The 27,081-nt window shown below is 36.9% G+C and overlaps 1 protein-coding gene across 2 annotated transcripts in view; it reads left to right on the forward strand.

The window, feature by feature from the left end:
- Positions 1 to 27,081, forward strand: part of LOC121418588 (thyroid adenoma-associated protein homolog) — a 40,069-nt gene that overhangs the window by 3,393 nt on the left and 9,595 nt on the right. For both annotated transcript variants that reach the window (XM_041612538.1, XM_041612537.1), the window contains exons 2-24: positions 4,116 to 4,241; positions 6,614 to 6,830; positions 7,414 to 7,528; positions 7,889 to 8,214; positions 8,579 to 8,699; positions 9,829 to 10,019; positions 10,355 to 10,442; positions 10,741 to 10,982; positions 11,605 to 11,945; positions 12,690 to 12,885; positions 13,612 to 13,904; positions 14,490 to 14,713; positions 15,457 to 15,520; positions 16,304 to 16,528; positions 17,854 to 18,053; positions 19,602 to 20,158; positions 20,777 to 20,914; positions 21,148 to 21,363; positions 21,945 to 22,188; positions 22,840 to 23,107; positions 24,075 to 24,320; positions 25,232 to 25,454; positions 25,926 to 26,371. In XM_041612538.1, coding sequence (XP_041468472.1) covers positions 4,123 to 4,241; positions 6,614 to 6,830; positions 7,414 to 7,528; positions 7,889 to 8,214; positions 8,579 to 8,699; positions 9,829 to 10,019; positions 10,355 to 10,442; positions 10,741 to 10,982; positions 11,605 to 11,945; positions 12,690 to 12,885; positions 13,612 to 13,904; positions 14,490 to 14,713; positions 15,457 to 15,520; positions 16,304 to 16,528; positions 17,854 to 18,053; positions 19,602 to 20,158; positions 20,777 to 20,914; positions 21,148 to 21,363; positions 21,945 to 22,188; positions 22,840 to 23,107; positions 24,075 to 24,320; positions 25,232 to 25,454; positions 25,926 to 26,371 — 5,300 coding nt within the window. In that variant the 5' untranslated portion in view covers positions 4,116 to 4,122. The remainder of the gene's footprint in view (positions 1 to 4,115; positions 4,242 to 6,613; positions 6,831 to 7,413; positions 7,529 to 7,888; positions 8,215 to 8,578; positions 8,700 to 9,828; positions 10,020 to 10,354; positions 10,443 to 10,740; positions 10,983 to 11,604; positions 11,946 to 12,689; positions 12,886 to 13,611; positions 13,905 to 14,489; positions 14,714 to 15,456; positions 15,521 to 16,303; positions 16,529 to 17,853; positions 18,054 to 19,601; positions 20,159 to 20,776; positions 20,915 to 21,147; positions 21,364 to 21,944; positions 22,189 to 22,839; positions 23,108 to 24,074; positions 24,321 to 25,231; positions 25,455 to 25,925; positions 26,372 to 27,081) is intronic.

The raw sequence follows: 27,081 nt of genomic DNA on the forward strand, positions 1-27,081 counted from the left end.
GTACTCAGGGTGGCCGACCAGCAATGTTAAACCAAACTACCCAGACACCTCCACATAACTACCCACAGGCCGTTCCACACTTTACTCAAGCGCAGTACGAGGAAATGTATGGCGTGATATTTAGGATGATGCATATGATGCCATTCGGAGGAATTGGACGACCAGCTCCTCCATACTGCAACCCTGCTGCCGCCTACGGTGGGTATTGCCCGCCATGGGCTGGAGGCAGATATCCGCCACACTATCCTGACACTGTGGCCCCGCAAACCTCTCCCCAAGGACCATGCGACTTGCTACATGGGGGTAGCAACCCTGTGTATCAAGGCGCTGGACCCCAAGGAGATGGACATGGAGGCTCAGTGTTCAATGAACATGGAAACACCACAAGGCCATCAGTAAGTCCGGGATACTTGGGGCTGCCAACAAGAAATCAGCCGCCCCGCGTCACCAGAATTACTTCGGCATCAAGACCTGTGGTACCAGAGTATGATGACAGAAGGCCCCCTCCTAGACCAACCTCTTTGCCGAAGACTATTTCGTTCGACGGCAAGGGAAGTTGGGCGGCCTTCTATTCAAAGTTTCAACTTTATTCCGAAAGACATGGCATGTCTGATGCAGACAAGAAATATCAGCTGTGTCTGGCGTTGGAGGCCGAAGCCAGTAAGTTCATGGCCCTTATCCAGGAGAGCAATCCAAATATCGCCTTCCCTGAGTTGGTTACCAAGTTGGAGAAGCGGTTTGCTCTCCAGGAGGAGCCGGAAGTTATTCGCATGCAATTCCAATCAGCTTTTCAACGCTCGGATGAAGATATCATCAAGTGGGCAGATAGGCTTATGACCCTTGCAGGTCAGGCCTTCGTAGGCCTACCTGACAAGTTCGTCCAAGAACTTGTCGTGGCAAGGTTCTGCCAAGGTGCCCAAGACAAAGATGCAGGGCATCATGTCCTGACTTCTCGGCCTGGGACATTAGATGAAGCCATGACCAAGTACAAATGGTTTCAGTTTACCCAGAAGACCATGCATAAGCATGGCCCTAGGCTGAGGAACGAGGTAAGGCAGCTCTCTGTAGGAGAAGATATGGATGACCTCAGGGTACAGGAGTCGTCTCCTCCGGAAGCTGCCACCAAAGGAACTTCTAGCCTTGAGGCTAGAATCAGTGCTCTGGAGGCTCAGAATGTAATGTGGGCCTCCAAGATGGATTCGATGGTTGTTGCAATCACTGATCTGTCTAGGAGTACTAAAGAACTTTTGTCGGTGTCAAGAGGCCAGCCGAGTTACTCCTCCGGCCGTGCCCCTGTCACACCTGACAGACCAAAGTATACCTCTGGTTGGGCTCTGGGTACATCAGACAGGCCGAGGTATACCTCTAGTAGAACGCCGGATCGGACAGAGGGAGGCAGAAGGTCATCTTCGGTCCTTCCACCAACCGATCGGCAGCGAAACTTCACAGGCTGCTTCAACTGTGGGGAAGAAGGCCATTTTAGTAGGGCCTGCCCCAGAGGGAGATCGCCTGCTCAGAACAGACAACTTAGGGCTGTCACCTTCGAGGAGGAGGGAAATGGACAGGGATCGGAGGAGATGGGGAATCCCCGATCCGATCACAGATCCCCACCTCCACCATCCCCATTCCATTAAAGGACAGCCTAATGCCACAAGACCATGGTAGCACACGGGCACCGGACGCGCAAGCAAGTCCAGGGAGCCCGAAATTCTCTGAGGTATTAGATGTCCCTTGGAGGAATCCACCATGGCCACCAGACATTTCTGGTGAGGTTAAAGATCAAGAGGTTGAAGTAGTCATTTGTAGAATTGTGTCTACTTCAGCATTGAGTGTTGAGTTGACAGTTGGCAAAGAGCCCATTACATCCGTTTTGGATACTGCGGCAGCTGTCACCATTATATCAGATAGGCTATTCAATCGCCTCCAGCCTCGGCCGCCCATCCTTAAGCGTGTAATCCTTAAGGGGGCTGGCCGAGACATGACAATGGACGGCGTGGTGGTAGGGCCTATCAATATCAAGCTGGGTACCCAAGTACTCAGCGAGAAGATTTATGTAGCTCCGATAGCAGATGAGATGTTGTTTGGCGTTGACTTGTTACGAAAACACAATGCCAATATCAGCATCCCAAATGCTATCTTAACTATAAATGGTGAAGACCTACCAATCATACAACGAGAAGATTCTTAAAACGGTTATATGATTGGGTAGGCTTATAAGTCTTAATTGTAGGACCTGACGTAGAACCTTCAGAATGTGTCCCATTGTGGATACTCATGAATCGGATCTACTCTTCACCTTCGTGATCCCTGGAGCCGCTTTATAGAGGGGCTGGCCCCATGGGAACAGGAGTTGAGAAGGTTTCTACTTCAAAAGAAATAGATTGGTACACTTGTCGATTGAGTAGACAAGGATGTGCCATATTAAAATCAAACACAAGGGGTCCCAAATGTGGCTGTTGAATCTTTTCCTGTAATTGGCATGGAAATATCCTTCAACAAAGCCAATTCATTTGAGATCCGAATAGTTAAGTTGACCCGGCTGAGGTGGCAGAGAAACCGCCTTTGGACAGACAAGAAATCGCCGGCTGAAGAGACTCTGTTTTTCCTCCCGCCAGAGGGAAAGTTTTTGTGGACAAACAGGGAACTCTTCTGCCTTTATAGAGAAGGAGTCATCTTGATGGAGAAGGATGAGCGTGATGTCATGATTCCTGAATCACTAAGACATTACATCATCCGGCTTAGTCATGATCCTCCTTCAGCAGGGCATGCTGGGATCTGTAGCTCTCAGTACTACCGATACCATGGATACGGCATGTCGAAAGACAATCACATCTGCATATAACCAGGTGTGAAATTTGTGAAACAAGAAAGCGACCCGTTCCTGGAGGCATCCCATGAAACGTCATGGGAGCGCCTCCTCGGAACGTGTCCATCTTGAATTTACTATCAATCCTGGTTATGACAGATTAAAGCAAAGGAGCTCTATTGCCTCGAACAACGGGGCAATGCTACTCCCTTGCACCTGTCTCTGCCTGCCACTGTGCAAATTCATTTATTTTAAAGGATCTGTATTCCAATGCAATATATACCATAAATATGAAATTAATGCCTATATGTATAATTTATTACCCAATTAATTTGTATGCACCCCTTATTGTTTCTATATTAATAAAAATCGATAAGTTAGTTGGTTGATCACACCCCTTATGCACATATGTATATATTCCTTGATTTACATAATTGTTTCTTTTACTAAGGTACACAGATAAGCGTAGTGAGCTTATTTAAATTATATCAAGGCAGAGACAAGGTAAGAATATTTTTTATGATTTGGTAATGATGTACTTGGTAATGATGTATATATTGATGATGTACATATACTTACGTTCATGATCAAATAAAGAATAAGAAAAGAAAAAAGAAAAAGATCACGAAACAGATCAGAGAAAGAAAAGAAAAAGATCACAAAAGAAAATAAAAAGAGAGGTCACAGACCCCCAAAAAAATCAAGGAGAAAAGAAACAGAAAACGAAAGAAGAAAAGAAAGAAAAAAAAAAGAGATCAAAGAATAAGAAAAAAAAAAAAAAAAGAAAAAGATACAAAAAAAGAAAAAAAAAAAAAATATGAACGTTGATGTATATTAATGTATAGGGTTAAGTTGAGTATATTAAGTTAAGTTAATTTGTATAGGAAATATGCCCCCCAATTTTTTTAGGGTGGGGGGAAGTATAGTGTTAGGGGATTAGGGGTAATTAAGCAGATAATAGACAACGTCACACGATCACGGGACCGGCGGGAATATTTGCACCCATCACCAATGCAGTACACAATACACTACACATACCGGTACTCTAGCTACATACTCACGCCACTCAAGCAGATCACTCCATACTCAACCCCCGCACAGCACAGACGTGTCGTGATCGAGCGAGAGGGTTCAACATACAAGTGAATAAGGTAAGACTTTTTCCCTGTGTGAAGTGTATGTGAGCAAGTGAGTGTGTATGACTGTAAGTGTTTCGGCCCCTCCACAATAGCACTGACTTGCTATGAGATAATATCTTTGATATTAAATTCTTATTAATTGCTTCTTACTCTTTATTTTTATTCTCCAGGTTCAAGATGGCTCATTTCTCTCTATTTAAAAGCCGAAGTAAGTCTGTAAAAAACTCTACGAGTAAAAATTCCTGCTGGGAAGAAATTCTTGAAAGTTTGAAAGAATTTGCAGAGAAGATTGAAAGGTGAGTATTGAAACAGCAGAATTTTAGTTGCCTTGTTCATTCTCGTGTCAATACTCCTTGATAATGAAAGATGTATTCAAGTAGTAGTCAGTATTACCAGTCTGTACTCTCATCAGCCATTATACTGCTATACTGCCATAACAAATAACAATGTAAGTCAGTTAATGTCAACATATTTTTCAATTGGAAAATATTCAATTTAATTTTAAATTCAATTAATCTAATTTTATTAGAATAATATTTTTTTTTTCTTTCTGTAGACATGATAGAGAATATAAATTCCTGAAAAGTTATATATGTTCCTGTTGATATTTTGTTATGTTGATGCATTATTAGCAAAATTGTGAATGAAAAAAGCGATATAAAAAAGTTGGTTTATGATTCTAGTGATTAATTGGAAAGCAGAGTTTGTAAGTCAGTTTATTGATGCAGTCATGGAATATGTTTTATTCATTTGATTTATTGGATAAATTTATGCACAGTATTTTTTTATTATTAAAGTAAGATTTGCATGAGCTTTCATGGGGAGTTTCTACTTACTTGCTGACCCCAGACTTTGTGAATAGCATTGGAAATGTCTGAAACATAGACTTCTCGGGTGATAGCACACACGAGGCCTGTAACATAAAAGAAAATCTCTGGCAATTATTGCCAAAAATTTTCAGTGTGTTTTTGTCAAGGGCATAGTTTTGTTTTCCAGATTTTTTTTTTCTTTTGCCTGGCAAAAGCTTTATGCAAGATGCCCTCAGTGTACAGGGTTGGCTGATTAAATTCATGTTGATTTAAAGCGTGATGTAAATCATGATTTAAATCACTCTGGTTTAAAAAAAAATCATTGATTTTAATCACTTCCACGATTGATGATTTTTTTATTGTTGTGGCAGTTTTAGTTTTTTTACTCAAAAGAAAAAGATTTTATCAACTTTATATCATCCAAACATGAATATCCCCTTCATGTCTACTCAAAGTAATTGAAATCAAGTATATGAAATCAAGTTAATCTTCCAAAATCAAAGATGTGCATGTGGCCTATGAGCAGTTAACACTTGGACCCCTACTTCACTTTAAAAAGTGGATTTAACAAAATTTTCCCTGTAAAACTTTTCTTTGATAGTAAAGAAAGTCCTTGTTTCTTTATGTCTAAATCCAAAAGTGTTTTTAGAGGACAGTTTTTAAGAAAATATAAGAGTAAGTCAAGGGTTATTGGAAGTTTGTCTATTCTGATCATGCACATGAACTACTAAATATTGCTCCCCAACACTAACAATTTGTTCATATCTATCCAAAGTAATATCACTTCAGAACAAAAATATATGTAATAATTAAAAAAGTAGAATTTGAAAAAAAACCCTGAACTTCTAAGGCTGAATTCCATCAGGTAATTGTACCAGGATGAGTTTGAAACGAGGCCGTCCAGACTTTCTGTATGATTGTGCTTCATTCAGCAGGTACACTGAGAAAGGTTCAGTAATCTATGTATTTAAAAAAATGTATGCATGCTCTAGGTAAATTACACTTAATCATGGCAACAACCATACATTTAATGCCCTATGCCAAAAGTGAGAATTAATTTTTGTAAATTTCTCAGTGAATGTGTTGAATTGAGTGCAATAATACATAAAACCTGCATTGTCACAGTTTTCTTTAGCAATATGATCTTCAGTCCTTGGCTTGAAAACAAATGTTTCTCTTTGGAGAATGTTGGTCTCAAAGTCATGGAATTCTTCTAAAGAAACTGATCCTCATTTCATGTTAAGAGCTTTCACTGCCTTTGAATAGGAACACCAAATATGCAGCATTAGCTGTACCAAGACAGTTCATCAACTAGGATTGAACAGTCGGTAGGAGCTTCCTACATCAGAGGACGCAGACACGGCAAAAACTGTCAGCATCTTCATGTTAATATATTATATAAATTCTATTTTGACTTGATTTAATTAGAAAATAAAAAGCTAAGAATTATTTTAGTAGTGAAATGTATGATTTCAAAGTTTATGTCAGGGTAAAAGATTATATTTTGGGTGTTTGTGGATTGTTTTAAACATTTTTGTTTAAAAAAATCAAATAAAAAAATCTTCAAATTAGATAAATTTGATTTTTTTATACTAAAACCAAAATTGCCAACCCTGCCAGAAATGTTGTGGCCAAGCCTGCTTCACCGTGAGCAATTGATGGGCCAGAGAATAGTGAGATAGTGGTTGACCATACAGCAATATCCAGTAGCATTACATAATGTCCGCTGGTCATAAACTTTATATCTGAATGTTGTCAAATTCTCCATTAAAACATACGATGATCTTGATAAATACACATCAGTTTTTTATATAAAGATAGTAAAATAAGTATATTTGATCTTGTCCTTTTATATTCAGGAATGACGGAAATATCAAACAATGGCAAGCGCTTGCAGACAGCATAACTTCAAAAACTCAACAAGCTGTAAAAGGAATTTCAGGAAGTACTGCTTCACGGAACAGCTCAAATAACAAAAGACCCAGTCAGGGTATTCTAGATGATTTAGTATCAAGATTCTGTTGGGTCTTCTTTGAGGCAGCCATTGATGTCAAGCTCGTCAGGAATCTACATAAGGTCAGGTGGTGCAACATAAAACAGATACGATTGATATATTTACAGTTTAATGTAACTTTCAGAATTGTTCAAAACTTTTTAGATTTCAGGACCGAGATATTGTAAGAGGAGTTAAACACTAGAATCTATATTTTATTTTGATTCATTACTCTTAATCCAAGATGAATTTTTCTCATCTTTAAAAAAAAATACATTCTTGAATTAACAGGTTTTGATTCTTTTCATGATAATCAACTTCAAGTTGGCTAACTTCTTTCTAGAATTTGTTGATGGGGTATTTATCTGTTTTGGACTTGAAACTTTATAACGGTCTTAGTGATAGAAAAAAAGAAAGATTAAAGGGAAAAAATAGGTTAAGTTTTCCTTACCATTAAACACCTACCATATGAAAAATAACTAGAAATAATAAGCCTTTTATATTTCTACATGTACCTTATCTTATTCTGTTAGGGTGTGACTTTACACGGACAAGATTCTAGGGAGACATATTCTACCTTTAAATGGATGAAAGCTCTTGTCGTATTGTGTAGCATTATCAAACCTATGTATGCCTATCTTGCATACTGTTGGTATTTTTTTACAGGGTGCTCAAGCTTTATCAGAAGTTTGTCCTAACTTAGCTGATGTCATTGATTGTCAATTTGTGGTTCTAATTTCGGAGAATGGTGGCTTGATGAAGAGCATTCAAGCATCCAAAGGTAAATAGAACTTATTGGGCTTTTCTTTTTTCAGTTGTTATTTTAAGTGAGATGTTGAGAGTAAAAACAACAACTTTTTTCAGTTTTCTATTTCTATTATACATATTTTTAAAATCTGATAACAATGATAATTTATACTACTAGTTATGCAACTTATAATGCTCTTGTATATACTCTTTAAAACTCATGCCTAAGGCACTGATGAGTTAGATGATAACATGAAAATTGTTGATAAATGTTTTTAAAAAATGTTTAGAGAAATCAGTTAACAATCAACAGTATTTATTAAACAGAAATTAATATTTTTTCTACTTGAGAGAGGTTGTTGATGCAAATTGTCCATGTTTTCTTCATATTCAGTATCCAACCTTCTAGAAGGGAGCCCATTAGTACATAGCCCACTTGCAAAACATTTCCCACAATTCCTAACCGCCATGAACCGCACGACAACATCCTTGATAGCAGAGGTTTCATCAACTGTCCCTGGGACTGCCCTACACCCCGATGTGACGGCATGCTGCTCAACATTGTCCAAACTAGCCTTACAGATGTGCCAACTTGTCCCTCTGCAGCTTGGTGGGATTCTTGATGGTGCCCAGGACAGGGTTAGAAGTGGACAGGATGGAGATTTGGTATTCCAGCTGTCGGGTCTGGTTGGGAATCTTGTCATCATGATGTGTAGTAAGGTTAGTCTTACTGTTAGTTGCATCAAATTGATTTTTAGTCTGAAGAAATAATTCTTAAGTGCCAACATGTATATTTTATATTATATATTACGTGTCCAGAGATGTAGTCAAGCCTTGTAATTCAGAGTCAGGAGGCAGCTGGAAAAACATCTCTCATAGACTTGTTCCTGTGTCTACACCCCCCCCCCCCCCCCCGCCAAAGCCAAGGGCAGCAAAATGTGGTCTTTAAGCAAGCCTTTACTACTCCCCTGTATGTGTCCCCTGATTATGTGTAAAAGAGGTTATTAATCTCTCCAATTACTTCTTGCCTCTACTTGTGGTAACTATATTTTGTGTTTCTTTTTCTTTCCTATTTTATGGTTAGAAATTTTCCAGAGAGAATGGTTTAATGTCTGGTTGTGCTGTTGGAATGCTCTTCAACTCCTCCCCCACTCCTAAATATGCTGTTTCCATGGCAATAAATCTTCTTAATTCTTTCCACCAAGGTGAGCTATATAGTAATATTGTTTGTCTGTTAGAAACTTAAGCCATATCTCACTTACAGGTACATCACTGCGATGTCTCCAACTTGTTGGTCGCAGCAAAAAATATAAAAGTGCGCACTACCATGGAGATGACTCTGGGATGGGGATGATTGGACACATGGCTTCTAGAATAGGTCAAACAGCTTCAAATAGTGTCATAGAGATGTCTCCACAATGTCTCATTGGTCTTTTGGGTTTTTGGCAGCAGGTCTCCAAGACATCTCTGCAGCAGCCGCGGTTATGTATGTTCTCTACGAGTTCCATTCTGATAGTTCGATCTTGTCTTTTTTATCCTCTTTGTATTGTGTTTTTTTTACATTTTTGAAGACCAAAAATCTTTATTTTGCTTTGATCTCCTATAAATTTGAAATGCTTAAGCCTTTGCATTGATCAGGTATGTCGATAACAATATACAGGATGTGCCTTTGTATTCCAACACTTTGTATAATTTGACGACCCTTTTATAGGATTTCTATTGAATTCTAGCCTTCTTTTGTCACCTTAAAGTTGCACAATGGTGGATGAGTCTGCGTGCTTCAATAGATTGGCAAACTATAATCCCCAAGTTCCCATAAGTAAATTTCTGTGGTGTCAAACATTTTCATGCCTCAGCCCTTCATAGGTTGTTGCTGTAAGGATTATGTTTCTGGGTTGCCCGTCCGCCTTTCCCTTTTCGTTCTCATAATAACTAAAGATCTATTTAATGGATTGACTTGAAACTTGATCCAGGCATACATTAAGGAGTAACTGATTTTTTTTTTCATTTTAAAATGTAGAATCATATAAATAATTTTGGTATTTTCGTGATGGTGGCAACAAAGGAAAAAATCAATTTGACCCACTGGCGGATGTAGGGGGGGGCATAGCCAGCCCGTGCACCACCTCCCCCTTGAGAGGCACAATTAAAATTTGTAATGTAAAAATGCTGCTAAAACATAAGTGTCCCCCCCCCTATTTTGAAAGTGAAGACCTTTTTTTTGGGGGGGGTTCTTTTTTGCTTGTCAAATATTTCCTCAGGAAAATGTGCTCCCCCCCTTAGGAAAATCCTGGATCCGCTCTTGATTTGTCCCCTATTCTTTTTTAAATAAAGGAAGCTCACAGTCAATCACTGACTTCAACTCAGATCTAGGCTTCTTCAACAGACTGGTAGGCCCTCCTTTCCAGGATTTCAGTCCGCCAGAAAAAGTGTTTGGAGCTCTCTGCCTTGCCCGCGGTCTCATCACATGTGGAGATATCAAAATTCTTCTGGAGAGAATACCCACAGGGGAGGGTGATAATGAAGTGAGTTAGCCTTTTAATGCATTGTGTTGCTATTTTGTATGATGAATTGTGTCTTGCATCATTTTTTTTTCATTTGCTTAATCAATTTTTCAAGATGTGTTCCTTTTCTTCAATACCTTCAGTACCTTTATTTTTCTTACCTTTTAGCTAACATCTTTGGCAATTATTGTTACATAATTATATTTCACTGGGTGGTTGAAGTGATACAAGTCGTATGAAAAATATCAAATTAAGTATGAAATTAAGTATTTGTATGTGATTTTGCTCCACGGGTCATTGCCAAGGGCATTGTTTTTAAAATTTGTTATACTGTCTATATCATTTTGTACACAAAGGGTCAAATCTTCTTAATTGGACCTCTCCTGACCGTTACTCAAGAACTCCTGAGCAGCCCAGATACACCTGAATTTCACTCTATACAGTGTGAGTACCTGTAATCATTTTTGTAGACAAAATTTCACTCCAAAAAAAATCTTCATCCTTATTTGCTGCAGATCATTGCAGATATATGTGTGTGAGTGGTATAATGAGGTCTTTGAGCATTCAACTGTTGACTCCTTCAAATGTAGTTCGCAATGGGATATCTCTTCAATTTACAGAGTGCAGCTGCTTTATTCATTGCCAGTTATTATTGCCCAATTATCAGTTGGATTAAATGTGTACTTGGTGCTTGAAAAGTGTTGATAATTTTCAATGATTTATTCGTTTTCCAAATCTCCAGTGTTCACTCTCTGGCTTCAGTGTGTGCAGCGTCACCTTCAGCATCTGCGGTCCCTCCTGAACAACAACGCCCAGAGGTTCTTAACAAGGTCTTCTGATGTAGTTCAACTAGTCCTCAGCTGTATTTGGAGACATTGGCATAGTCCCATTGATGGAGTGCCAGAACAGATCAGAGCTTTGTTCAGTTCTCTATTAGACTCTTATAAAGCAGAAAGCCATCTCCTCAACTCTACTGATACTGAGGTAGGTTGTACCAGAAATTGTTGACCGTTGCTCTCATCTTCAATTTGGCAATTCTATATTGAAATTATTGTTATTGTCTTACCCCATTTTCTCCACTCATATTGCACTTCATGAGCAGCTCAAGTAATGATCATTTGAAGGCATTGAAAAATTCCATAAGAGCCAGCAAATAGTTGAAAATAATTTCTGGTAGGTCACACACAAATAGGGTTGGAAATATATTTTTATGGCATTGCCATTATATACCTTAATAATATTTCCTTGTTAAGTGGTTATGTGTTATGGTGCAGTTGAGTTTTAGGTAAGTGTATGATTTGGATGAGCATGTTTTATCTTCAAGAAAGCAAAAGAAGCATTTTTGTGAAATCTCCATCATTGACAAATGAAAGTTATTGTAAGATTTTACCACGGAGCAATTATCACCAGAGGTTGTATCAGATCATTTTTTTGATACACAGATGCACTCTTGTAATATACAATTTATAGGTTTTCCAATTTGTATTTTATGGAGATATGAATTAAGAATTCTCCAAGATGATAGATGTTCTAGTTCAAATTTCTCATTTCTAATTTCTAAGTTTGAATATGAAGCTTGAATCTTCAATCCTTTTTATATTACCAGCTGTTGACATACCTGGCCCAAGAACTGCTAGGATCACCCGTTCATCTGAAAGGTCGCTACACCCTTCTATCTACCCTGATCCCTCACCTAGGGACTACAGCTGTCCTGGACCTTCATCCAAGGTTATCAAGTGAACTCTTATCTTGCTTAGATACACACCATCTAGTCTTTGCAGCCAATGAAATGTATAAGACACTTATATCAGGGATAAAGTCAGAGCTAGCCCAGGACCCTGCTATGGTCCAAGGTGAAAGGAAGGAAGAATTCAAGGAGACTGCATTAAAGATTTGGGCAAAACATTTCCAAGAGGTTGTTATTACTGGCCTCTGTAGTAATAATGCGTAAGTATGAAGAACTGAACAATTTCACCTCTTTCTTTTTATGGATTCAGCGTTTAAATTTTAGTTGCACTTACTCGTAATAAAATTTGTGTACATTATCATTATTCTGAATGATATTCATTACTGTTTTGTTGCAGTGCTGTAGGCTTTCATTTAAAATTAACCCTGTTTACAGCTTAAAACTCTGCTATTAATTGAGTCGCAAAAGTATCTAAGTCATTGATTGACCAGACTTGATTGGCACATAGCCTGTGAATTAAACTACTAGGATGTGTTGTCAGATGTATCTTTGTAATCAAGTGTTCTTTTATCATTTTATATGTGTAATTTATCATTATTACCATAAACTCTTTGATCTAATGACAAGCAAGTAGTGATGGTCTCACAAAATATGTTATATTTCCTGTTGAATATTACTGGTCATTCTTAAAACCCTGAAAGTGGAGGGGGGGGGGGTGTTGAATCTTTTTAAGACTAAAACATAGACAGGCCAACTACAATTCAGGTGCTCTAAAGATTCTGTATCTCAGATTGCCTATGTCTGTAGTGTGTAATGTGTGCAAACCTCTTACTATGATATTCATGGAAAAAATATGTTTAAAAAGTACTATATTCTCAATGTATTGCTTATCTATCTCTTGGTTAAATCTGATGAAGATGATGATATCTATGATTTATATATTGTGCTGATTACAGATAGTTTTTGTAGTAAAATTACCTTTTCTGCATCTTTTATCTCTTCAGACTTGTCAGGAACAATATTGCCAATACCTGGTTGCCAGCCACTTTCAAAATATATCCTGAAACATTTCCTATGTTGCTGGATGTGAATGTGATAATGAGAGGTGGTCACGATCAAGAGGCACGGAATCTTCATAAAAAGATCATCCTACTCAAGCAAGCTAGAACATGCAAGATTCTACAAGGACAGGAGTGGATGGTAAGGAGTGTGAAATATGATTTTTTTTTATAGTTGGAAGACAGATGATATACAGGTACTTTGATAAATGCTTATTTGATTTTGTGTGATTTTGAGTTCTTTATTTGAAGAAGAATGAGTATTCTGCCAAATCGTATTTTGAATGCACTTTTCAAACTAAATATGATTATTAGTGTCAAGCAATTAATCAGCTATTAAAAGGTTAAAAAGGTGTACAGTAATTCAACTTTCATCATACCAAAATAAGAAAAATCTTATATGACATGGCTATAGTAGGTGGGAATGCTTCATATTCAAATGTGAATTATTTATATGCTCTCTGCATGGGGATCAAACATTTATGATAGACAGTGTGATTATTATTATTATTATTTTTTTTTTTATTAATGACCGGTTTTCTTATCAATTTAATCTCAAAGACTTTTGTGGAGGCATTGTGATTCAGCGACTCTGACTCTCCCCTTTCAGTTAGAGGGTCTAGGGTTCTAATCCAAGTCATGTTAGTATTCTTTGGCAAGAGATTCATCCACATTATGCTGCACTCTACCCACATAAAATAAATTGGATGATGATTCATATTCACTCCTTGAAATGCTTGTGAGCTGAACAATTAGTGTCTTGAGTTCTCTGCAGAGTGGATACGTGCTCATTCCCGTATAATTTGCATTATTATTATCATTATTATTTTTTTATGATTTTGGTTTGTTTCATCCCCTGTTTCGATAGCAACATCACTTAGCCACCTTAGAAGAAGCAGCACACCATCATAATGATGACATCCGAGGTGATACTATCTATCTGGTATGCCACTCACCAAGAACTGCTGAACCCGTTGGCAAAGATGAGACCCGGCTCGTGAAGACCCTGGTCAAGAACTGCTTGACCACGGATGATACCTCACTGAGGAATCAGTTGAGGATCAGCTTGAAGGCATTGATCTTTAGACTGAGAGACAGCAGTCTCGCTTGGCTCAAGAAGATCAATTCCGCTATGGCTTTTGCTGCAAGCAGTGTGGACAGGTAGGTGGATTTCAATTTTCAGCGGGTGATAGAAACCTTGCTCGTGGGCGATTCATGAAGTATGCATTCCCATCTTCCTATATGTAGGACCTCCCTGAACTGATCTCTTACTGTTTTCTTGTTCATATGCAAGGTTGCATTGCTCTCAAATTATCATGTCATGATCAGTTAATGGAGGAAAGTAAGAATGGTGAAAAATGGGGGTCAGATGTAAAAGAAGAGTCAATTATTTCATGAAGTTGATCTGCTGTATACTTGAATATTTTTTCTTTTCTTAAAATGCCAGATTACTTGTAAAGTCCATACCCTTGCCTGTAATATATTGTAATTTACTTGGATTTCCTTTAGAAATGTACCCACAATAATTGATGTCATGCCAATACGTCCTTCGACTTGTAAAAATGCCAGTTCTCCCAAACCGTGTGCTTAGATGTTGCAAGTCTTTTTTTTTTTCTTTTTTTTTCTTATAAGATCAAGGATGACTAAATTTCTATTTCAGAAACACTGTTTGGTTCTTCAGAGTCTGTGTTATTATGGATATAGTTTTCTTCAGTCATTTTGTTCTTACTGTGTACTTATTTGCAGTGGGACTAAAGAGTTGTCACCACCAACCAAAGTTCTCCAGACCAATCTCCAATCAGCAGTAGGCTTGATGGACTGGCTCATAGAGGAGAGCTTTTCCTCCCTCTTCCCTGGTGCTTGCTACCAGAGGAAAAGGGCTTCACTAGATCTCCTACGTCTTATCTATGAGAATCTATCTGGTGGCAAACAGACCGAGTTGAATAATCCAAGCAGTGCGGCACTTTCAGGTAGGGTTTGATTTTCACTCTAGGTAATAAGCCAGTTCGTAGTTCCTTTCTGCGCATGATCAAAAGATTCTGCGCATGATCAGAAGAAGGTCATTTGTACTAAAGTGACATGGTGCTTTAAAATCTAATGAGATAAGCACCAACTTTGATGTCTTGATTATTCATATATTCTTTTGAATTGTGGTTTTCTTTTACATCCACAAAAAAACAATGCTTCCACGAACGACTGGTATTTCACAGTTTGTCAAGTACATTGTGCAACATGCGAAGATATGCATTCAAAGTAGGAATGCAACAAATATCTTCATTAAGTGTCCATTCTAGTCACCTGGTCTATTCAATTTCTTCATCCTGCTATGTAAGGCAAGCTTACGTAATATCTTGCTTTGAAATCTGCTTATCATGATGAAAGAAATGAAAGGTCATTTGACCAAAATTGCCCATGAAGTAACTACGAACTGGTCTATTGGATTAACCTGACTTATTGTCCTTGACCTATCTAGTTTTGATGTTTGTGAGAAGCTTTTGCTTATGAAATTGGCAACATGGTTGATTGAATTTTAGAAAGAAAATTTCTTATCACATGAAATGTCTGTATTTTTTACAATGCATAATATATTTTGCAAAATGTATTCTTAAAAAGCATCTGTGATTTTTCTTCTATTTATACATGTATAGATCAATCATGGAAGCAATAAAAATATATGACAGAATATTTTAATTTTCAATTTTACTTAATACAGCTGCCTCAAAGAAACTTCTTTCATGGAGTCGGGATATTGGTAAAGTGGATCTCTTTTCTGAAAGGTAAATTTATCAATTTTCTAATTGTATTTTACATACATGTATTTTAATGTTTTATAAAGTTGTGGAATATTGTGTTATTTTACATTGTCAAGAGAAGGTATCTTCATCATTTCTTAAAAACCCTACAAGATATTATTAACATTATGAATAAGAGTACATTCATTGTGAATGGTATGTCTCACATTTGCAATACCGGGATGTACAACAACTTGAACTGACAATGGTGAAAGACTAGATGTGTATGGTTCTTTGTTTGATGAAAGGGAGGTTCAATCCTTTTCAAAATGAAAATGTTCTTCATGATCAGGGAATGATTTAGCCTACCAAATGTGATAAGCATCTTGGTCGTAAGAAAAAAATCTCAACTAAGTTCTGTAAAGTGCTATGCAAAAGTTAGCTACACAAAGCACTTCTTGTGTGGCAGTCTTTAAAACACGTGGAGCAAATTGCAATGTGGTACCAGGAAAAGTATTTCCTGATTGATAATGATGATAGTAGTACCAATTGTATTCATATTGTGCACATAGCCACCCTGTTAATTCATTCCTATGTTACCCCCGGCTAATTTAAGCTACCGATGTCTGACCGACAGGTTTGGAGAAATTTCTTCTTGCTGGTTCCCATTTATCTCACCTGTAACAAGTGCAGCATGGTGTGGGCAAATATCTTATGGAAGGAAAATAGTAGAATCCCTATTCTACCTAATTTCAACTTGTTTTCCTAAATATTACTTTATTGTATTATTTCTTATTGTTTCTATGACATTGCTTTTTTTTACTTTAGAAATGCATCTCTGTTAGTGAACAGCCTATTGGACTCCTCCAATGACATTCGGTCGTCTGCTTATGACCTACTGATAGGGTACTTTCCTTGGCCCCTCCCTTCATCATCAGCCTATCCCTGGTCTAGACCATCAGAGATCCTGGTCCAAGGCATGAAGCTCATCTGTAGTCCTAAATTCCATGAATGTGAGGCTGGGGCTATGCTCTGCAAACTCTCCTTCCACAGGTGAGTTGTCTCATTTTTCAGATATGAAGAATAATTAGGGCTAATTTTGTATGTCTGAATTTTGTTATTGACTTTTCAAACAGTCAAAAAGGCTTCAGAAAGAATAAATATATCGGTAGAGAATGATAAACAGTATTTGCACAACTTTGATTTAAAAGATCATTATTTAAATTGTGTGATGTATTAGAAATATGTCGTAATACAATTCAATGAACCGTATTCATGTTTAAAGTCATGGTTCTAAGTTGTAGTTTAACTATAGATAATCATTTGTGACTTGAATTTCTTACAGTACAGGTTCCACATAACAGCTTGTTTGATACACCTATCAATCATAACTGTCTCAGAATAATAACTAAAATAGTTTTCTTCATTATCTATCAAAGGTTTGGGACATGACACAATAAACATAGGAAAGATGCAATGTAAACAATATTTTGACACTTTTAGGGCTTTCCATAGGTTTAGTTCTGAGCAAAACCATGACCCATCAAATCTTACTAGACAGATATGTCTTCTTTGTTTAACAAAATTCGGCATTACTTCTATATGTTTAAGATCAGTATGCTCGTTCTGTGATGAAAATCATAAGATCAGTATGCTCGATCTGTATGAAAATCATAAGATCAGTATGCTCGATCTGTATGAAAATCATAAGATCAGTATGCTCGATCTGTATGAAAATCATAAGATCAGTATGCTCGATCTGTATGAAAATCATAAGATCAGTATGCTCGATCTGTATGAAAATCATAAGATCAGTATGCTCGATCTGTATGAAAATCATAAGATCAGTATGCTCGATCTGTATTGAAATCATAAGATCAGTATGCTCGATCTGTATGAAAATCATAAGATCAGTATGCTCGATCTGTATGAAAATCATAAGATCAGTATGCTCGATCTGTATGAAAATCATAAGATCAGTATGCTCGATCTGTATGAAAATCATAAGATCAGTATGCTCGATCTGTATGAAAATCATAAGTCAGAAAAAAATTGGAACCAGTGGGATTGGAACCTGGCATCTACTGCTTTCCGGGCAGCCCGGATATGTCTTCGTTTATCAAGAGTATTAGGGATTTGCTGTTTGTGAGCACCATGATATTTCTGTATATTCAGCCTTCCAAACTGAAAGAGTATCATTTTACAGAAAACAACTTCAAATTCAGAAGAAAATACATCTAGAGCTTGATGTACGGTGTACGGTATGTACATCAAAACAACAAATATTTTGTGTGGATTAATTTTTATAACAAAATTTGATATGTAAGAAAGAAGATGATTCTTCAACCAAGCTACATTTGTGATTTTTTTTTCTCCAGACAAATAATTGAGAGTGAAGGTTTTGATGACCTCGTCAAACCATCAAAGAATAAGTCAACTACCTCTGGTAAAGCCACCAAATCATCCACTCTTAAAAGTCCTGTCCAGTTTGTATTAAGTTTGATGGAGAGTCTGAGATATCAAGTTAAATGTGCAAAGATTAATATTCTCAAAGCAGCTGCTCTTACACCTATGCATGGTGAGTGTACATTTTTTCACTATTTTTTTAAGGTGGGAGAGGGGACACACAAGTTTGAAGGCCAATTTCAGCCAATACTTCTTGGTCCCCTTTTCACCAAACTACTATGATATTTGTTTTTTTGTATATCATTACTTTTATTTTAGTTTTATATTAGCTGTCCTTACAAAAATATTCATGCAATGTCTAAGTCAGTCCTAAATTACTTTTGTTGAAAGTCCACATTTCTTGCTGAGAATCAGAAGGGTGTTTCATGAAAGTTGTCAGCACTGACTTAATTGTCAGTGCTGACTATTTCAGTGAAATCCTAGCTTTTGATTGGCTGAGAAGCTCTTGCCTCTGACTGTTACTATGGTAACTGTCAGAGAAAGACATCTTGTCAGTGCTTAAAACTTACATGAAATGGTCCCCTGGACTGCTCCACTATCCAACATGCGAACTAGCAAAATATTGCCAGGAGGATCCTAAGGCTTTTTGTGGGCCCCTGGTTGGGGGGTTGAGGGGGCAGAGCCCCTTAAAGGTTTAGAATATAATGCCTTTTAAATTGCCAAGAGCGGTTCTGATTCATATCAATAGAACATAACAGTACTACACAATAAATTTTTTTTAAAACATGATTAGTGGCTTTTGACAACATATCAGTGATACTTCTAGTTCAGACTGATCTGCACCATATCTAGTGACTAATGTGACATTTCCCTGAGTTTGTTAGGGCTATAAAATCAGGCTTGAAAACGACTGGTGTGATGGCAACGCAAGGAACGTTGCTTAAATGGATGTTTGTTATTCTGTTTCTGTATTTGTTATTGATGAAGTTCATGTTTGAAAAGCACCATTCACAGATGTATGTTGATAAAAAAAAATGGTGAGAATCTTGCTTGACGTGCTTCTAAGAATGAAAGAACCATTAAGTTCAATCCTTTTTCCCCAAATCTTGATTATTGGAGTGTAGTTGTAGTTCATCATCAATTGTTCTTGAAGATCTCTCTGTAGTACATGACTGAAGAAAAAAAAATTGTTTGTTCTTGCTCCAACCACCATTCAGTAAAGTAGATCAAACTTCCCTCCCATGTTTTACCTCTTTTTTCTTACCAGCTCCCATGCCCTACTCCCTTACCACTTGAAAATCTGTGGTCTTAATGGTTCTCTTGTGTACAGTACACAAACTGCCCCTCAGTCAAGGTCATTTTGTTAGATTCAATATAGTGAGCAATGTGGGTGTTTGTTTTTGGTTTGGGTTTATTCATATTTTTTTTTTGGGGGGGGGTGCAGTGGTTATATCTCAGAAAACATGTCACTACACTTTTTTTATTTCCTATATTCATAAAATACTTATTTTATCATCTTCTTTGTTTGTCTATCTGATAATTAGAATTCTTATTTTCTCATCCACATCCTAGCACATTGTGTTATGTAGAAATTCCATAGAATTGAAGTATGCTAACCAGTGTCCTGATGACGAAAATTAGAACAAATAATCTTGGAAAGCTTGATTTATATGGTCTTTTAAGCGTATTGAGTCACCTTTTTTTACTGTACTATTTTCAGGCATTATTATGGCAATAAGGAAGTGCCTTACAGAAGACACCAGAATCTTCCATCGGCTTGTCACCGATGAACCTGAAACATGGCAGGCTATCATTAAGGAACTCAACACAATGCTACATCAGATCATCATGTTCATCCTCGATCTGCTAGCAGGAAGGACAAAGCAATCCGAGAGCAAAGATGAAGTTCTAAGCGTGCAAGATTTTGTAGCAAAGGATGTCAGTTCAAAGACCAAAGAGACGGATAGTGTAGCCATGGAAACAGGGAGTGTAAATTCTTCAGTCAAGCAATATATGAGCGTTCCTACTCCTGACCCAGTGATGGACACCACTCCTACCAGCAGTAAAGGATCTGAATTGAGAGAGGGAGCACCAGGGATGCCTTCTCCAGCTTCCAAGGATGGGGAACTGAGTCACTTGTCACCATCCTTTGGTAAGATGGGAGAGGAGATTGAGAAGCTTGTGACAGACTTTGGAACAGAGGATGATGATGATGGAGCGGGAGCATTGTCTCTGGAACATCAACTCATTCTCTCATGCTGTTGGCTTACTCTAAAGGTGAGTAAACATTCATCATGGAATTGCTTGAAGTATAGATAGACAATTCAAAGTTAGTTTTCACTTCCTTTCCTCCCTTATTTCTCCTTAGATTGTGATATTTTCTATCGCCTTCCTTTATTTGTCTTGGTTAAGAAGTTTACTGTTCCCATCAGGAGGCAGTATCTTAGAGAAAATACTGCAAGAAATGTTTTATTATTTCTTGTTTATTGTGATTAAACTAATTATTGCATTCCCACATAATTATCAACCTTTTTGTTCCTTCAACCCCTATTTACAATCTATAATTCTAGATGGAATAAAATTTAGTACATTGAAATCTATATTTGAAGACCACCCAATGGAGACAAGAAAAGGTCAAGTTTCTATACATGCTTCAATAGGACAATCTATTCAAGGGAAACCAAGTTAAGTGGGTCTTAACATACACATTGTCAATCTGTAAAGGTGGTCACTAGAGTAGGTTAGACCATGATAGTTTATTGAAATAATAAGTTTACTTGAAATAAATCTTTTGTTTTAAAAATGCTAATTTTCATGACTTTATGTGCTGTGGACAAGATTTCTCTTGATAATCAGTAACCAAATATTTGCATCGTATGTGCTTGTTCCCCTCAGGAATCCAGTTTACTCATGGGTGCTCTTGCTGAAGTTTCTTCCCCTTCTGGAGCTTTTCAGACTAGGCTTCTAGACAGGCAGCAGTTCGAGCTTCTGTCCAAATCGCTTGTGCAGATACTCACAAAGTGCCGTCATAAAGTAAGATAGCAATTTAGATCATTACACTTACATAAGCAATTTAGATCATTACACTTACACAATATCTTTATATACAATATCAGTGCCATAGCATAAAGCTACTCTGAAACTCCTTTTTTCTCATTTATTGTTACTTTCACCCTGGAAATTTAAAGATCTAATAAATCAGTAATGTTATTGTATGATTTTTTTTCATCTTGTTTGATAATGAAACAATGTTAATTGATTGACAGGGAGCTTTAGAAGGCTGCAAGATAGGATTCTTCAAGGTTTGTGCTGCCATGTTATCTTGCCCAGACTCGGACATAGCCTCTATACCCAAGTCGCTCCTGGACCTGGTCTTGACTGTCATAACCACTACAGCTTCCTCGACTTCCTACACCAAGAAGAGTGCTGGTTTGCCTCCATTGGTAGAGTCTATCATTGTAGCTGAGCCCAGGGGTAGAGAGGTAAGTCAGTAAGGCTTGATAGTGTTAAAGTGGCAATGAACATAGAACACAGTGAATTTCCTGCTAGTGGCCTTTGTACATTAAGATCGTCTCGACAAATGCACCTTTTAATCAAAGTTTTGGGGCTTTTGTCAGATGATGGTCATTTGAACTCTATTGAAAAACAGAAATTACAGAAAGCATACCCTAAACATTTAATATCTTGACAGATATTGTTGTATGAATTTTGTAAAGATTCGAAGGATAATATTCATCACTGAAGTGATTATAAGACTACATTGAAAAGGTACAATATGAAAAATGGGTATTGACTGGATTAGCAATGGAATGCCTATTACAAATAATGTTTAGACATGTAGCAGTGTTTGGTCAGAGGGGGGAAAGAATGGATAGGATATTTCAGTGTTAGATGAAAGAATTATTAGAAAAAGCTTATGATCTGTAACTGTCTGGATTTGCTATGTATGGTTTTAGGAATCACTGAAGGTTATTAAAATCCATGTTTTGAAGGTATGAGCTTTAGAATAATACGGTAACCGTAGATTTTTTTTCTTTATCCTCCAATATTTTTACTTTAACAGAGACACCTGCTGAAATACATCATGACCAAACTCATGGAGATAGCCCAACAACCTCTTCCTAGTCAGCCGGATGCTAAGCAAGATCTACCTCAGTCCCATGCATTGAATATCATGAAGTCACTCTTTGTGAACTCGTCCCTTGCATGGGAAGTACTACCATACGCAGAAGAAGCTATCCAACTAGCCATTGATGGGTTTGCATCTAGCAACTGGATGGTGCAAAACTCGAGCATGCAGTTGTTGGGTACGTCCATGTGTTGTTGTTTTTTTCATCTCTTGATTCGCAAGCAGTGAAGATACATGTAGAATAAGAATTTTATACTTATTGTTTTTATCATTGTCATTATTTTGCCATTTTTTTACATAAATGCAAACAAATTACAAAAAAAACATTTCCTGTAGAAGAGCAGAATGTACATTTGATTTGCTTGGATGAAACGTCATAACTATGGTTATAGCACCAGTGTGTTCAATTAAATTTGGCCTTTAAAAAAAATGAAAGTCAATATTTTTAGATGTAATCACATTTTCAGGTAAAATGTCACTTGCTTTCTGTTGTCAGAGTATTGTTATTGTTTTGGCTTCACCAGTGCAAATGAGATCTTAATGTATGTGACTGAATGCAATGATCATGACGATTAATTCTACTCTTGAAACTGATAAATTTATAGTTATCAGAAACCTCCAAGGAACAAGAAATCTCTGTGCATCATAGGTTTTGCACATATATACTGGAATTTTCTTTCAGTGGAAGAAGAAAATTACTATATACTATAGGTAGGGTGCACATGCATGTTGAGCCTTACTTTTATTCCTTATGTGCATATGCATAAAATAATTCTCTGTTGTACAAATACTTGTGATGATTAAGAACTCTTTGTTGATTACATCGCAGGATCGTTGATTGCCCGGATCTTTGGACAGAAGAAGGTCCAGGACGAACATTCTCAGGTCAACACTCTCTCTGCTTCAGAGTTCTTTCAGCGATATCCGCGGCTCCGCCTCTACCTCCTCCAGGAGGTGAGGAAGGCTGCTGCACTCCATCAGGGTGGATCCAGCAGTGCTCCTGAGGGAGGAAGGCTCCATCTCATTCCGACCCTTCATCCTGTTCTCCTTGTCTTAACCAAGCTAGGTAGTGGTATTACCACGGAGGGACAGAAAAGGTGAATAGCTATCCCCACATTGGCACACTGGCAACAATATTTATTCTGTGAATACTTGTGAGCCATAGGATCACCATCTTGGCTATTGACAGCAGTGATGAATCACTGTGCAGAGTGGATATGTGTGATTTTTATGTTCCATTATTAGTATTAGGAACAATAGTACACTTGTTTGAGAATAGCTACAAAGTCTATTCAATTATCTTATTGTATTGAGTATATATATTTTTGGGACGTGCATAGACAGTTGTTCATCTATTATTTGGCCCAGTGATTTTTAGCATATCTGCAATAAGGCAATTCCATAAAAATAATCAATATTTTTGATGTCCTACCTCCATTTTAATCCAGTTTACTTCATATTATAAACAGTTCAAGCCATGGTGATTAAATAGCATCAAACTTGTTCATTTTAATCACAAAACAGAAACAAATCATTTCAGAAAGTTTTCACATATAGAGAATCAGACATACATGTACACACTGTAGGGAACTGTCCACATATCAATTACTGTACTTTTTGCTAAGTTCTGTTTCATCCATTTTGTTGAACGAGAAGAATATTATGTTGTTGTTAATCAATTGGAAGACTAAAGACTTTTTATTCATCTGCCCAACATAGGTGGTGGATGGTGGCATTATGTTTTTTGTATTATCCGTCCGGTCTTCGTTCTGGTGATCACTAAAAGAAATGTTTGACCTCAAACTTTTGTCAGGACTGGATTTAAGAAAATTTTATAAGTTACTGGTACAATATATTTCATAACTCTTTACAGTTGAGAATCTGTTATTTGAAAATTCATTGGTAGTTTCAAAACTCTTAATTAAAAGGTTATTTGCTTTCTCTGAAATCTGAAATATATTCTGGTTATAAGAAAAAAAATTGTGATCTTGATTACCTTCATATGTCATGAAAATGGGTCTTTTATTTCCATTTCTTCAATATTTTCTCTGTTTATCGATACAGGGAGCTTGAAGAATTTATAGAGCCGATCTGCTCCCTTGCCTCAAGCCCTGTGTACTCGGTAAGGGACCTTGCTTCAAGGGCCATACTACCTCTGTTGTCTCAAAATGAAGAAGTCTCCAACATGGCCGCCCAGCTCTTAGACACCATTCCACCATCAAGTACTTCCCTCATCGCAAATCAGAACTGTCTCCATGGCAACCTACTAATGATTCAAAGACTACTCACATCATGTATCAATAAGAAAAGGTGATTTTCTTTTTTATCTTTCATGGGTAATAGAGGGTATTTATTAAGTACATAATAACCAGTATAGTTCTCTATGCGCTTTAAAGTTAAAATAAACAAAGTATAAATATACAAAAAAGACAACAAAAATTATTCATTTGTAACAATAACATAAAACAAAATATAACTTAATGCAATTCAAAATATCAAAGAAAAGGTGCAACTTTGTGTATATGAATGGAAACCTAGCCTAGATCTGGATGTATATATGTGAGTATTCTCTAGCCTGCATTCAGCTTTCAATACAATGGTGCAGAGATAAAACAATGACACACATCCAGATCCACACTGAAAGTCTTATTAAAGTCTAGAAAATCAATAAATAAGTTTTTTCATTTGAATTTTTGAATAAGGTTTTGAATTTTTATTATCATTTTTAATGATTCCCCATATTTTCATGATCCATGATTGTAAAGTTGTATTTGAAGTAAACCTATCATATCAGATTATTATTTACTTTGTTAATAAATCCAATAATTATATTTCAAAGAATGGCTAAAGATAGGTTACAAGAGATATTCTAAGAGTTACCATGGATATTGCATAAATCATAAATGAGTGCAAGATTGGCCCTAGTGTGTGGAAAATACTAGTATATGGTTGTTCATGAATTAATGCCATCCACTATGATAATTATTATCTATTCCCTAAAAAAGTGAAGTGATTGAGCAATTCATCTCACTAATCATAATCAGTTTATATGACCCTTCTTCCTAAAATCAATGATCATAGATTTGCGACTTTACGTGTTGCTGTTTATAACGTCATAAAGTATCATTGTGTTTGTAACCGCAGAGCATATTCTTCAACTTTCCTTATTTCTATCAAATTCAAACTAAAATTTTTATTTGTTTTCATATATATCTTCTCAGCCTGCAAGAGGAGAAGGTTCAAGAACTGACAGATAAATTCATGAGTCGCCTCTGGGTAGGGTCTAGCCGGAACCCTTGTCCTATCACCAGGGCTCTGTTCATGAAGATCTGTACCCTTTGGTGGGAGAATGCTTTCCCTATCAAACCCGACTGTGTGACATCACTCATTGTAAAGTCTATGAATATTCATGAGCAGTTCTTTACTAGTTCGCCTTCATTCCAGGTATTGATATTATTTAATCAAAGATCTTTATTTCTATATGTGTACCTTTTGTGATCTATTTCTTGAAAAAAAAATAAACAAGACTCAGAAATTATATTTTATCTACTTGGAAACAATTTTTTTTCTTCTGAAACTTAAGACATAAATGAAGAACTATATTAAGTATGTCAGAATAAATTTAATTATCATACAATATCAAAGTGTCGTCTAGATTCCGGAGCATTAATTGAGCATGTGAGTTCAAATGAATGTGGTGCCTTACAAGTCACATTTATTGTTGTTATTTGATGTTAAAGGCTATCCAAATGTTAGTATCTTGGTTTTATTAAGAATTTCTTATTAATTGATATGAGCATACTCAATATAGCAATATTTTGTCTTTTTTTTTGTAAATCATTTTTAAATGGAATCTGATGAACATATCAAGATGCATCCCAACCAATCCACACTTTTCTTTTTGTCTTATCTTAGGTTGGGCTGTCATATTTGGGACAAGAGATGACCGCTTCCTTCATCTCCATGTCAACGTTCATTCCTGACCAGATCAGTAACCTTTCATCCCTGACCCACATCCTTCTGACCCATGACCTATCAGAGGTCAGGGAATTGGCCTTGAAATACATGATTGACAATATGACATCCGCAGCAGAGCTCAGCATGGAGACACAAACCAGTGGCCAATTCCAGGTCCTGGAACTACTTCTTGAAGAGGATAGCATGAACTGTGTTACCCTTGCTCTAGATCTGTGGGTGGGACTGAGCAAGGATATTGATGGAAAAGCAGCATGTGATTTACAGCCTTTGTTGGAGTGTCTATTGGGAATGACAGCTACTCAAATTCGTGAGTTGAGTTTCTGTGCTGTAGTCTTACCGGCTTTGAGCATAGCTCTTCGGCTTGATTCAGATAACTTCAAGAAGTAAGTGAAACCACAGATAACTTATTTTATCTTTGAAAATGTGATGTGATAAATCGCAAGCTTTACTTGATAATACAATGTATAGATTGTGAAAACATGTCTTGCAATGTAACAATGAATTACTTGATTCAAATTATAGGATTGGGCATACATCCACATTTTTTAACCTCAAGCCCTAGCAACTGACCAGCCGATGAAAACGACACTAGTGACCTGTACAGCAGCGCAGCATTTTGGCATGCCTGCGATGCATAAACACAAACATCGCATTCATACTTTTTGCTTTATAATGTCATGATAATCGAGTTTACCCATTTCGCTATCTGGAAGTTTACGAAACTTTCTGAAATTCTCAGTGCTGTTTCTGACATTATTTCACTGTGTTTCTCATACTTTGTTTTCATCGTACTGAGGTCAGTTCTGTCATCCTTAAGCGGATGTGATGTCACTCCGCCTCCACCTATTTTAAACTCTCCTGTGCTATTATACTTTTTTTGTGTTAATTTTGGCGATCTTGATTCATGTACGTTTCTAGTTTGGACGGGATTGGATGTATTTTCCTTCCTCAGTACACTCTTAAACTTATACCATATTATGCTAGTTTATTTTGAATTATTTTGCGTTCATCTATGATTATTATATTTTTGGATTAAAAAAGGTTCAACTTTGGGCCGTGGACTTTCTAATCATGTCTTTAAGTGTGTTCATAA

This window comes from Lytechinus variegatus, chromosome 7 (genome assembly GCF_018143015.1).
Source record: "Lytechinus variegatus isolate NC3 chromosome 7, Lvar_3.0, whole genome shotgun sequence".
Classification (NCBI taxonomy): domain Eukaryota; kingdom Metazoa; phylum Echinodermata; class Echinoidea; order Temnopleuroida; family Toxopneustidae; genus Lytechinus; species Lytechinus variegatus.